General features: G+C 30.1%; 1 protein-coding gene across 10 annotated transcripts in view; it reads left to right on the forward strand.

The window, feature by feature from the left end:
* Nucleotides 1-13,054, forward strand: part of LOC106463825 (ankyrin-2-like) — a 253,624-nt gene that overhangs the window by 33,986 nt on the left and 206,584 nt on the right. For 8 of the 10 annotated variants that reach the window (XM_013923893.2, XM_013923894.2, XM_013923895.2 and 5 more), the window contains exons 17-20: nt 228-326; nt 1,446-1,629; nt 9,017-9,109; nt 10,357-10,500. In XM_013923893.2, coding sequence (XP_013779347.1) covers nt 228-326; nt 1,446-1,629; nt 9,017-9,109; nt 10,357-10,500 — 520 coding nt within the window. The remainder of the gene's footprint in view (nt 1-227; nt 327-1,445; nt 1,630-9,016; nt 9,110-10,356; nt 10,501-13,054) is intronic. The other 2 variants (XM_013923897.2, XM_022391439.1) reach the window with 1 other exon arrangement.

Here is a 13,054-nt window from a genome sequence, read left to right on the forward strand (position 1 = left end):
CAAAATGAAATGGATTCTTAAATAATATTTTATGCAAAAGCTTTCTTTTTTTAATGGGGTATTGCAGGGTTTTTAGCGTAAGTAAATGAGCATCAAAAGGTATATATATATTTAGGCTGGCCAGGAACTTTTTCACTTTAAAGGTTGGATGGTTTAAAGTGGTACTACTGCAGTGAGTTTTAAGATATGTAAATGTTTATAGCTTTATTTTTTTATGTTATTCTCAGCATGGGTACACACCTCTTCATCAAGCAGCCCAGCAGGGACACACTTTAATTATTAGTCTTCTACTTGAAAATAAAGCTTCTCCAAATGCTTTGACTAATGTAAGTATTAATATTAAATTCAGGGTTAAGCAGTTAGACTTTCTTCATGGACACATGGACTTGTGCATAATCTACATATCAACTGGAGTATCAATTTACTGTTAAATATGAAAATTCGTGGCTAAACAGTTAAATCTTGTGAAGAGACAGACCTTTCTAATATCTTTACTAATTGAAGTATTACTATAAAATATTAAAATTCTTGATTATATAGATAAATCTTGTTTAACTTACAGAAACATTTTTCTGATGTCTTTAATAAATGAAGTATTACTATTAAATGTGGAAGCTGTTAGTTAAGTGTTAAATAACTGAACTTAAAAATACACATGAGAAGTTTTTAAGGATGATTTGACTAAAAAAGTAGTATGGCAAGAACATGAGCTTTTGATAATAATGAAAAAAATGAAATGTGTCCAATACAAAAATTCAAAGTATAAACAAAACAATTATGGCTCTATTGAGTGTATGGGTTATATTTTAATGTTTTCAATAATGAACACAGAAAACAAAGTCTTTAGGTGACACGTATAAATTATTTGGCATTTTTGTAATAGAATTAAAAAAATAATTATCAACCTTTTTAATGATATATACAATGGAAATATTTATCCTACACATATGACAGAGTAATCAGTTTTTACTGAAACCTTTTATAACTAAAAATGTACAAAATATATTTAACTTTAATAAACATGATTGTTTATCAAAGAAGTTGTAGACACAATGCATCAGAAAGTTTACACTGATAGTTGTTATTAGTCTAGCTGTCTTAGAAGTTATGATCAACATTTTGTGGTCGATTATATTATACACATCTAAATACATTAGAAATTTGGTGAAATATTGTTCAATCAAAAATATTTTTTTGCATAGTTTTTATATTGTTCAAAGTATTTATTTATGCTTTTCTGATAATGTGGTTGAAATACTATTATTATACACTCTTCTAGTTCTTGAAAATCCATAGGGACAAGATTCAGTGTTAAGCAATATAACAGGCCTAACATATTGTCTTATAATTATTCATATTCATGCTTTGCTAGCTTGTAAGAGGTGTTCACAACATAACAAAAATAATAACATTCTATGGATTTTGTTTAATTCTTAAATTAACAGCAAGGACAAACAGCACTATCCATTGCCAAACGTCTTGGTTACATATCAGTCGTGGAAACTCTGAAGGTTGTAACAGAAACTACTACTATAACTACCACCACTACCATTGTAGAAGAAAAGTACAAAGTTGTAGCACCTGAAACCATGCAGGAAACATTCATGAGTGATTCTGAGGATGAAGGAGGTAAGTTCAAAGTGTACTAGTTGCTTCTTATGAAGCTATATCTGTGTGTGTGTGTGTGTGTGTGTGTGTATATATATGTATATCTGTGTGTGTGTAGGTAAATGGTGTTATTAAATCTTAAATATGAATTGATCAAAATATGAATTCATATTAATTATTAACTTCTGACCAGAGCAAACTATTTATGTAGTACAGAAATCAAAATCCACCCAGTGGTGAGTATAACTAATTAAATACACTGTCTTTACATTCTTACTTTAAATGATAGACTTCATTGTTTTATCAGTTTGGTACCCTCTCTGTTAGAGATATTTTTGGCCATAATTCCAATAACACCTCATGATGTTTGACCAGCTTAGTAGATTTAGGTCAGTCCTAAATCCATATACTACAATAACATTGCAAAATAATATTTCTAATAAGGATATTATAATAAAAAAATAATAATAGATATATTTAAAAAAATAGTTTGTATTGATAAAATCAAATTGTATAGTAAAATTTATGTGCCCAAAAATGAAAGGCTAATTGTGTACTTTGATATTAAATTTGTAAATGTTTAAGTAATTGATACTTTGAAATTGATATTTTTTGTGCTGATTTTTTTCTGTGTTATTAGCACTCTTTGTGTTTATATTCTTTACCAAGGATATATTGGATGGTGAAAATTGAAATATATATTTGAGTTATTTGTGCCACCCAGTGGCTCAGCAGTAAGTCTGAGGACTTATAACACTAAAAATTGGTTATTGATATCTATGTTGGGCTGAGCAACAGATAGCCCTTTTTGTAGTTTGTGCTTACTACAAAGAAACAAAGTTAAATTTGATAAAAATCTCATTATGGCTGTAAATATTAATTTTTGATTAATTTGATGAGTTGTATATTAAAATGCTAGAACAAAGCCAATGTGTTAATTTGAAGGATGTCCAAATTGAAACTTTTGTTATATGAAGTATGTGTAACATTAAAAACTTTGACTAATTTTGTGGATATCATTGTATATTTTCAATCATGATGTAATATTTGTAGCAGGTATTATGTAATTTATGCATAATTATATAAATGAGCAGCTGTATATGTTGATCAGAATTTTGTTTTCCTTTACACACATTTTATTTTTTTCAGCATATCTTATGAATTTTAATTATTTTTATGTATATTTGGGTTCATTTTATATTTCAGTTTTACAGATCTTTCTGTTAAGTTTTCCTAATACCTTGATGATTATTATTGCATGTTTTATGAATTTTCTTTAGTACATATGTTTTACATTGTAAACTTGCAACTTTGAAAGTTTCAAAATGAACTGGTTTGATATATAATTACTCAATAAAGCAGATGCTGTGAAAGGGTCAGAAAGATTTTCAAAATGGAAAGTAGTTGTACTTGGTTAAAGTAGTAAAAGATTTAATAAAAGCATTGGATAATGCTTTAACCCCCATTAGCACACCTTTGAAAAGTTATGTTATTGAACACCTGGGGTCCAACCGGATGCCAGCACAAAAATTACCATTATAGTAAGCTTTGGATTAAAATTCCAAAACCAATTGCATTACAGGTTTTATTAGGGTAAGCATGTAATGTAAACAACATAAAAAATTCATGTATTCTAGAGGAACTATGTTAACAAATAAAGAAATTACAAAATTACATTGTTCCCAGTATACAAATAAGTAATATTTAACCATTCCTTATACAAACAGTGTCTCAGAAAAATGCCAAAGTTTTATTATACTCCTATATTCAAGTCATTATCCACCAATATATGATAAGATTAACACAATGATGTTATAAGCAAACAGATAAGATGATCCTCTACAACAGCCTGTATAATGAAATAAATGTTTAGAAATGTGTTTCGTATTCTATAGAACAAACTGCATGTATAGTGATGGTCAATGATAGTGTGGGGTTTACATGGGCCCCAGATAAACACAAACATACTCCATCTGCCTGTTTCAAAAACAATAGTGTCATATTAATCCAGGGTTTCTACATGACAATTACATGAATGGATATAAAAATATAACCAAGAAAGTCGTTGGGGTCCAACTGGACCCCAGGTGTGCTGATAAAGGTTGTCTTATGTTACTAGAAATCATGACATTTTTATTGTGTGAATTATTTAAGTCACTTGCATGAGCAGAATAATTGATGATGGCTTATGTGAATGTATATATGTACAAGATTTAAAGCCAGCTGAAAATAGTTTTCATTAATGAGATGATCAAATAAACCAGAGCACAAGTTACAGAGTGGGATTAGTAAAATTTGTTGTGGTGTGAGAGATATTTCTGAAAGTAAGACCCACACAGTGATAGAGAACTGTATGCATCTTTATAAATGGAATTTATTTAAGAATTGAAATTGGAAGACAATGTGGGCCCTTCTTCTTATTCATTATTCACTGGGAAAACAATAACTTGTAATGAAACATGAAAATGAAATATGTTTGTGTGATAGTAAGATACAACATATTCCCTGAGTATGACATTTCAAACCCAATTGTGATTAAATGCCTGTTTGAACATTATAATTTGGGTATTATATTACAATATTTAGAATTCGATAGGTTATTTCTAAGTAAAGCCCAGATTTTTAACCCTTTTGCATCAGGTAGGTCAAAGTGTGCATATCATAAGCTTTTACATTCAAAATTTAATTGAACTACTTTATTTTCAATGTATACAAATAAACTTTGCATCAAAACATAAATTAAAGTTTGTTATAAATTTTAAGTTTTTAATTTTATGAGGAAATATTGAAAAAAGTCCTCAATTTTCCTTAGTATGAGACCTGATGTTTGCTGTCTGTGTTTTCCTTCTTCTCTAATTTATTTACCACCCCTCTGAGATATATGGAATTTAACATTTATTACTCATTATGATATAGTTATTAGCCAGGCAAAGCATAAACAATTATAGTTTCATGTTTTGGAGATGTATACACTGAACAGACTTGTGTTTGCCATGTTGTTAATGTATGCTTCTCAACAATAAATTCTCCCCTGCTAAGTCGTGTATTTATTAGTTTAGCATAAAGGGTCCTGGGGATGAGATAAGCCTGGTTGTCAAACCTCAATGCATTGAAATTAATGAATAGGTTGGACAATAGCCAAATTGTTTAAAAATTTTTATTTAAAGAAGGATGATGTTTTGAGCTAGCACTCTTTGTCAGATCATACAACTTGCAACAGCTTCTATAAGTTCTTTATAGCTAAACTTACAAACACACAGTCTAGATCTATTTTACTATCTCTCACTAACTTTGTCTTACTTGAACTACATTTTGGATGCATATTTATAAAGAGCAACTGAGGCCTAGTACTTTTAACACACTATGAGATATTATGATGTATTAATACTTGAGAAAAACTTAGAAGGTTTTAAAACATGATGCAATAATACAACAATTGCCAATTTATGACAGTTGAACTACACAAGGTATGATTTGCACAATTACGTAAACAAACCTGTGATAAACTATTGCTTCTAAAGATAACTAAATTTAACACTCATGCTATACATAAATTAAAACAGTCCTGTATATCTAACAATATTTTAACCATAATACGGGGATAAAAATCTTAAAGTTGGCAAATTTTGTTATATGGGTTGGTATATTGACAGAAATTGGTGAAAATAAAAATTTCCCAGTCATAGTATTAGAAAAATCTCTCAGTCTGCCTCAATTTCAGAAGGTCAGTCGGGTTACAGTAAACAGAAATATTTTTAAGCGTGGCCTTACAATGTGCAGTCAATCCAGAAAGAAAAAAAGGGTAATTTAGAATTATTTTTTAATTTTTATGGTGGTTATGAGGTTGGTCAAATCTACCAACCCTATATAGAGTTATAGTATAGAAAATAGCAGATAAAATATGAAGTTTAAAGAAGGCTTACAGTACTTAAGTAGGATCTAGATATTATATTGTACTACAGAGGATTAATCACATTTTGTAAGTGTTCCAAGTCCTATAATGCCTTTTGAACTATCATTGATAATACTCAGTCCTATAGCCATAATTACACCATTGCTCAAATCTGCAGTTTCCATTGTAACTAGTTTCTTGAAGGACTATACTCATGCAAATCGTTTTTATAAAGTGCAGTTCACCCTTTGTGTACATGCTTAAAAAATATGTTTACCTAGAAAAAAGGCTTCTCAGATGGCGTGATATATCTGTATAATTGTATAAAACAAGAATAATGGCCCTTATAGATTAATTCTGGATGATTTTGTCCTTAAAATGCTGAGTTAATGTAAGAGGTGTGATCATCATCTTGATTTTGCTGTAAATAATATCCAAAAATTTATTTAAGGTCTAATTTTAAATTTGTATTTACAAACTTTTTAATACCTGTAAAGAGAGAATGACACCATTTTTGAAGGAATGATATGTGTGTTTGCTGTGCAAGCTGTGAAAACCATAATATTTACCCTCAGCAGCCATATTAGTAACTTATTTCAGTTTTATTTCACTTACTACAACAGTAAGTTCATTCATTATATAAGTACAAATAATGGCAGATGAGGGCATGTTTATTATACAAGTCAAGAAATGTAGATGATGATGCATATATCAATTAAAAGCTTAATAACTAAATTATCTCTGAAAAGCATAAATATGAAATTATAAAATGCTTGAAAGAATGTAATGCACAATATTCTGTTCAGTTTGCATCAATTGTTCCATTTCAACAAGCTCATAATTAAAAATGATTAATATGTAGGTAAACCTTTTCGTTTTTGCTAATCTCATGACCCTTTTTTTTGCATTTCAAAATGTGGTTTTTACTGTTCATTTGAAAAGAAAGAAAAATGTATCAATAAAATAATTTTTAAGTCCTTTTTTACACCACATATTATTTCATTGTTTTTGTTGTGTTCCAAAATGATAAATATGTTATTTCGTTTTATAATATTGCATGTTGAAGTTTTGAACAAAATTATTGTTATGAGACAAAACAACAGTGATAAATTAATCAACAGGAAATGTTCTTGAAGCTGTTAATCATTTAATAAATTGAAATATATATACACAGTTAGTGCTATAGCTGGGCAGTTAGTGGAATTTGATAACTAACTAATCATTGGACTCATTAATTAAATTAAATTTTAATTAAATGTTATTCTCATATAAGTTTTAAGTATTTGGAAAAATGAAAAATACTAATAATTGGAAACACTAATTTTTGACTTGTAATTTTGAATCATTGATAACTTTTGTGACATTATTCGATTTGATCATAATTCTGATTTGTCGATTATCTTATGTGACACTCGTCAACCTAAATGATGCTCACAGGTAATCAATTATATTGAGTTAATCTCATACCTCCAGCTAGCACACATGATAAAGAAGTTCAATCAATTCCTTTTCAAATTATATTGTTTATGATTAAACAAGAAGTTTTGTATTACTTTTTATTTCAATTATGTAAGGTGTTTCATATAAAAACTTTATTAATAAACATGTGTAATTAAACAGGAACAATAACCAGATACATATAAACAAAAAAATTTGAGAAGCATTTTTGAGATGCAGTTATAAAAGAAAACTTTGATGACATTACAGCTATCATTTTGTTCTGTATTTGTAATGTAGATATTTTATGTTTCTTTTTAAACTGAAAACTGTTGAGAAAAAAATATATTATCAGCAAGTAATTTATTGTTGTTGCAATATATTGTGTTTTTTCAGTAAAAAGCACTTTATGTTTTATGTTTATAAATTAGGAACCTTGCTATTTTTAAACGACATGTTGTTACCCTGACCTAACTCAGAATTTTAAGAATTTGTATCATACTGCTTTTTGAATGTAACAATTATATTATATTTATAAATGCAGAGGTTGAGTACATTATATTAGAACAGTTTTGGAGCCTCACTAGATCTTTATGATTCATGTCATCATATCCAGTCGAGCTCTACATGTAGTTTCCATTGCAAAAGGCTCCATTCTTAGGCTGTCATGTCAAAGCACACCACTCATCTCTGCAAGCTACCCATAATTCATTGAGTGTATGAGAACAATGGTTTCCCAGTAGTCATTTTAGCAGTCCAGTTGCACCAAAATCCATAGGTGATGCTTCTGGCTACTTGAATTTTATATCTTTCTGTGGAGTAGCATGAATACCTATTTTATTTTCCAACTATTTGAGGTATATGCTGCTTAAATGGTATGTCATGGAAGTAGGGGCATATCCACAAGGGTGGCTTGGGGGGGCAGTAGACCCCCCATTGGAGAACCCTGCCCCCTTAGACTCCCATCTGAGATATAAGTTTTTAAAATTGTTAAATTTTCTACATTGTGACTCCCACTGACAAGTATTTATTTGTTTCAGTCACCCTTAGCTAATCCTTTGCCCCACAAATGGAAATCCTAGAAGCATCACTGCAAGAAAGCAACTTGTGTAGTTTTTCAAAAAGTAGAATTATTCTTAATTATGTTGTGTCTTGTTACATGGGACACTTTGACAGCTTTTGCCACTGACCTTTGTGTTCATGGATTCTCAACTGTTACAAAATACAGCACTTTACTTACCATAGCTGAGGTACAGCTTGTTGAAAGCCCATTTCTGGATGATCCTGATATCCCAAGTTGATCCATATTCCCGTGTTTTCCAATTCCATTAAGTATAAGGTACATCCCCATCTTTGAAATTCTGGATACTGATCTGAACACATACTTACAATGTGAATGTATGAATATCTTTCATTAGGAAGAGCTGATACATAAACTTCCAAAATCAATTAATTGTCAGTGGTATCACACTATCTATAAAACTCTAGACAATGTCAGAATTTAGTTCTGATATATAAGATATTCCACCACAATTTTATATGATGTTTTTCACATGAATTGTTGATTTGAATTTTCCAAATCATTTGAATATAATATACTCAACCCTCTGTATATTTACTAAGGAGAGGGACTGTTTAGTGAACAAGTCCTCTTTTTTAGTACTTCCTATACAATTTTTTATATTTTATTATGTTAAACATATAAAAAGATGTTTACACTATACAAGCTTTTTCCCCTTATTAATGAATATACAATAGTACTTAAATGTTTTTTTTTACATTTTATCTGCTGCATTTTTTTGTTTTAAAAAAGAAAACACTTGCAATCTTAATTACTTTATTTGGGCTTGATTTTCACTAATGAACATTAAACTGCTTGTGGGAATCAGGTTGCAATTAAAATATGTATTTTTCAGGCTTTAACAAACTAATCATCCAAACATCTTGTTTAGTTAAGAAAGTAAAATGTCTTTAATATAGAGTGGTTCTTAAAAGAGATTATAATGGTACAGCAGCAGGGTGGGTGTTGCACTGTGGCATGGGTTGATCTTGTCTCCTGTTCATACCTCCTTGGTGCAGGTGATGAAATTGAAGATACTGCCCTGTTCGGAAAACCCACCCACGCTACTCATGTGTATCTACCATATTACGAGGGTCAAAAGTTGCAAACGCGTAAGTTGATCTCCAGTCACCCTCCCCTCCCTTCCTGCCTTCCTGCTGGTGTGTCGGGATGTATATATCATTAAACAACTGGTATTTATGCTTTAGCTTTGGTTCTTTTGGGTGCTTGTGTAGTGCTTGCGGTGATGGATTGCTTTCAGTTTATCTATGTTTTGTATTTGTTTATGACATCCCTTTGTGTTAAGAGTTAGTTGAATATTGACACCTTGAAAAGTTAGTTTAAATTATTAAACATTCATTTGAGAAGGTGTTTGCTTAAAACAGCTGTACTAAATTTAGTTTTTTCCTTTCTGAATAGAGAATAAATTTACATTTTGTGAACATAACTGCTATATATAGTAAAAATATTTCAAAATTCAAATTATCTAATAAGATTGAATATATATAGCAAACATTATCCCCTTTATGTCAGTTAAATATGTTAGTCAAAAAGCAACATTTTAAGTTAAACACATATCCTTTATCATATTATAACTTTTTGTACAATAATTGAAAATTCATGCAAACTGAAATTCTGTCTATATTTTTTAATATGGTTTAATTTTTAAATTGACAATGATGTTGGCTGCTGGGGGTTCATTCAAGATAGAGTTATGCAATCATTCCTGTTTTCTTTTTCTGTTAGTCTGTCTGTCAGTATCTTTTGTTCCTAAATAATTTTGTATGCATGAATAAATATCACACCTTTCACTTGTCTAAGTAAATGATTTAAATTCCTGCTACTTAATAACTGAGTAAAATTTAGTGAGATATGTGTTTTAATGCTTTTAAAAGTAAAAGTAAACAAGTAACTTGATTATGTGCATGTGTGATACAAATATAAATATTTTAACATTTATATATTTAAGATTAATAATGTGTTATTGTTTTGTATTGAATGTAACTTAAAGATGTTTCATTTAATGATATTGATGTATATGCTATAAACCAAACTTGTCAATTTTGTGTCACACCAAAATATGTCTTAAACTTTGAAATATAACATTTAAAGAGTATAAATCAAAATATTTTTATTCACAATGGATAAACTGTTATTTAATATATATTTTTGTTTCACTGATCAAATTTTCTACATTTGAATATATACAGGCTCAATTTGAGCAATATAGTAAATTTAAACATATTTTTCTGAAGGGTATGCACTTGGTCACATTCTGTTGTTAACTTTGTTTTTGTTGTGATCAACCATTAAAATTTACATACCTACTGATATTTTACATTTATATGTAACATATTAGGAGAAGATACAATACTAGGAGATCAGTCCATGCGTTACCTGACAGCAGATGAAATGAAATCACTTGGAGATGACTCTTTGCCTATTGATGTCACCAAAGATGAAAGAACTGCTGAATCTATGTTATTGAGTGCAGATTCTGGAGGTAAATATTGAGTGCATCTTGGTAAAAAAAAAACGTGATTCATTAAACTAGGTTATTTTTATGTAGAACTTCTTTGATAATAAAAGGCCTAATAATGTATCTTATTTCAATAGTACAAAATTAATTTTAAGAACTTATCAGTGAAAGCATGTCTACCATATTGATTGTTGATGAGACCTTTTGCCCAATAGCAGGGCTTATCAGGCCAGCTGGGGTAAGAAAGACAATTTTATATTTATATCATCAGTTGAATGAACAGAAATTGTACTGGTGTGAACTAGATTAGGTAAGTGAAAGTGTAATTATTATCAATTTTATTTAAGTCATCCACAAGTTAGAATCTAAATTCAAAAACATTTATTCACCTCTGCACAACAAAGATTTGTTACCTACACTACTGTCAAGTAGATTTTTGCTCATGCCACAAACCTTGAACAGAACTCCCACACCAGTATGTATTAACTCTTTCAGCACAGGCTTGGATCCTGGGACTGACCTCGTAACCACTTTGTGCTTGTTATAGTTTTAATACTATAATTTCTAAATTAGTAAGCATCAGTTCATGAAATTTGACAGATTATCAGTAAACATTACAATGCTTTCATACACAAAATATTTACAATTTTTTTATTAAGTATTAAAGTTTGTTAAGCAATGTTTTTCTCATGCCTTTTTTTATTTCATGTGTTGCCTATCCAACATGCAAAGTAATTTTCATTTTAAGATTAAAAATACTTTTATGCATCAGAAACTTTTCAAATTTCACATATGAAATCCTTATAATGTCTCATTAGTTATCAATCATTTCTTAAAAAAAACTTTATATTTTATCTGTTATTTTCACTCATGAATCTCTGTACAGGTTCAATTGACTTGACCAATCTCGTAACCACTATAAAAATTAGGAAATAAATATAAATTATGCCTTTTCCATTCTAGTATCACTATAGATTATAACATGAAAACATAAATGTTTAGTCTAAATAGCTTAAAATCTTATACATTTATATATATATTTATTATTCTTACCTTTCAAATGTACCTGGCTAACAATACACAAGTTAAATTGATGTGGCACTCGTGCACTCATGTTACCATATTCATTAACATAAAACTGACCTTTAGTCTTTACAAAGTGACCTGTCTTGGCTATGTTTTAGTGGACTAGTATTTTATAAAATACAGTCACATTTCAATTATTATACATTACATATGTATTAGGTCATCAGGAAATTAATGTTGCATTTTGGAACACTTTCATTAACCCCCTCCCAAAATAAAACGTACATCACGTATAATAGTTAAACGAACTGCCTAAATGCCATGTTAGTGTAGCCTATATAATGCATAAAGTTTAGTATACTCTAATCCCTTATAGTGATGGCACACGACGAGAGACACATTCGGCATCTAATGCTGTTTGAATACAAGAAATGAAACAATGCCTCTGTAGCCACAAAGAATATCAAAAAAGTTTATGAAAATGTTTTGAATGTTTGTAAGTGTCAACGATGGTTCAGGTGACTTTAGCCTTAAAAACTGTGATGGCAGGGACTGATATGTTGGAATTTATATTGATGCTCTGAAGATACTTGTTGAGTCTAACCCAAGGAAACACACTAATGAAATGACCCTGAAATTGCATGTCTCTCATGAAACAGTATGTAAACATTTAAGGAATATGGGAAAACTCCATAAAGAAGATGTTTGGGTGCCTCATGAACTCCCCGATGATCATCGTTTCCAACGTGTAAACTTTGTCTCTTCTAGTGCATAATGCACATGAACCATTTTTGGACAGAATTGTCACTGGTGATGAAACAAGGATTCTCTGTCTGAATATTAAACAACAAAAATAATGGCTCAGTCCTAGAGAAAAACCACTTCCGACCCCAAAATCTGGACTCTATCTGCAGAAAGTAATGCTTTGCATTTGGTTGGACATCAAAGGAGTATTTCATTTCGAACTCCTCAATCCACAGCGAACTGTCAATGCAGAGATCTATGGTCAGCAACTGGAACGTTTAATTCAAGCTCATCATCAGAAATGGCCTTCACTCATCAATCGGAAAGGTGTTCTTCTTCTCCACAACAGTGCACATCCACATGTGTCATGTTTGACACAACACAAGGTTATGGAATTGGGTTGTGAAGTTCTCCCACACCCACTATATTCTCCAGATATGACACTATGAGATTACCATAGTTCGCTACAACACCATTTTAATGGGAAAACATATGCAAATGTGGAAGGTGGTAAAGAGGACATCTGCATGTTTTTGTATCAAAGTCAAGTGATTTCTTTAACCAGGGCATTAACAACCTGATTGTAAGATGGGAAAGCATCATCAATAAGAATAGAGACTATTTCATTTACTAAATGTTTTGTTTTGATATATAAGTTGTTTGGGTTTTTTCATCTAAAAAAAAAGCAACATTAATTTCTTGATGACCTGATATATAGATTATTATTACTTACAAGCAGGTTCTTAAACTTATTTTTCTTAAAACATAGAACAGTAAATGAAGTAAAGCAAACAATTATCTCTTCTTG

This window comes from Limulus polyphemus, unplaced genomic scaffold (genome assembly GCF_000517525.1).
Source record: "Limulus polyphemus unplaced genomic scaffold, Limulus_polyphemus-2.1.2 Scaffold1493, whole genome shotgun sequence".
Classification (NCBI taxonomy): Eukaryota; Metazoa; Arthropoda; class Merostomata; order Xiphosura; family Limulidae; genus Limulus; species Limulus polyphemus.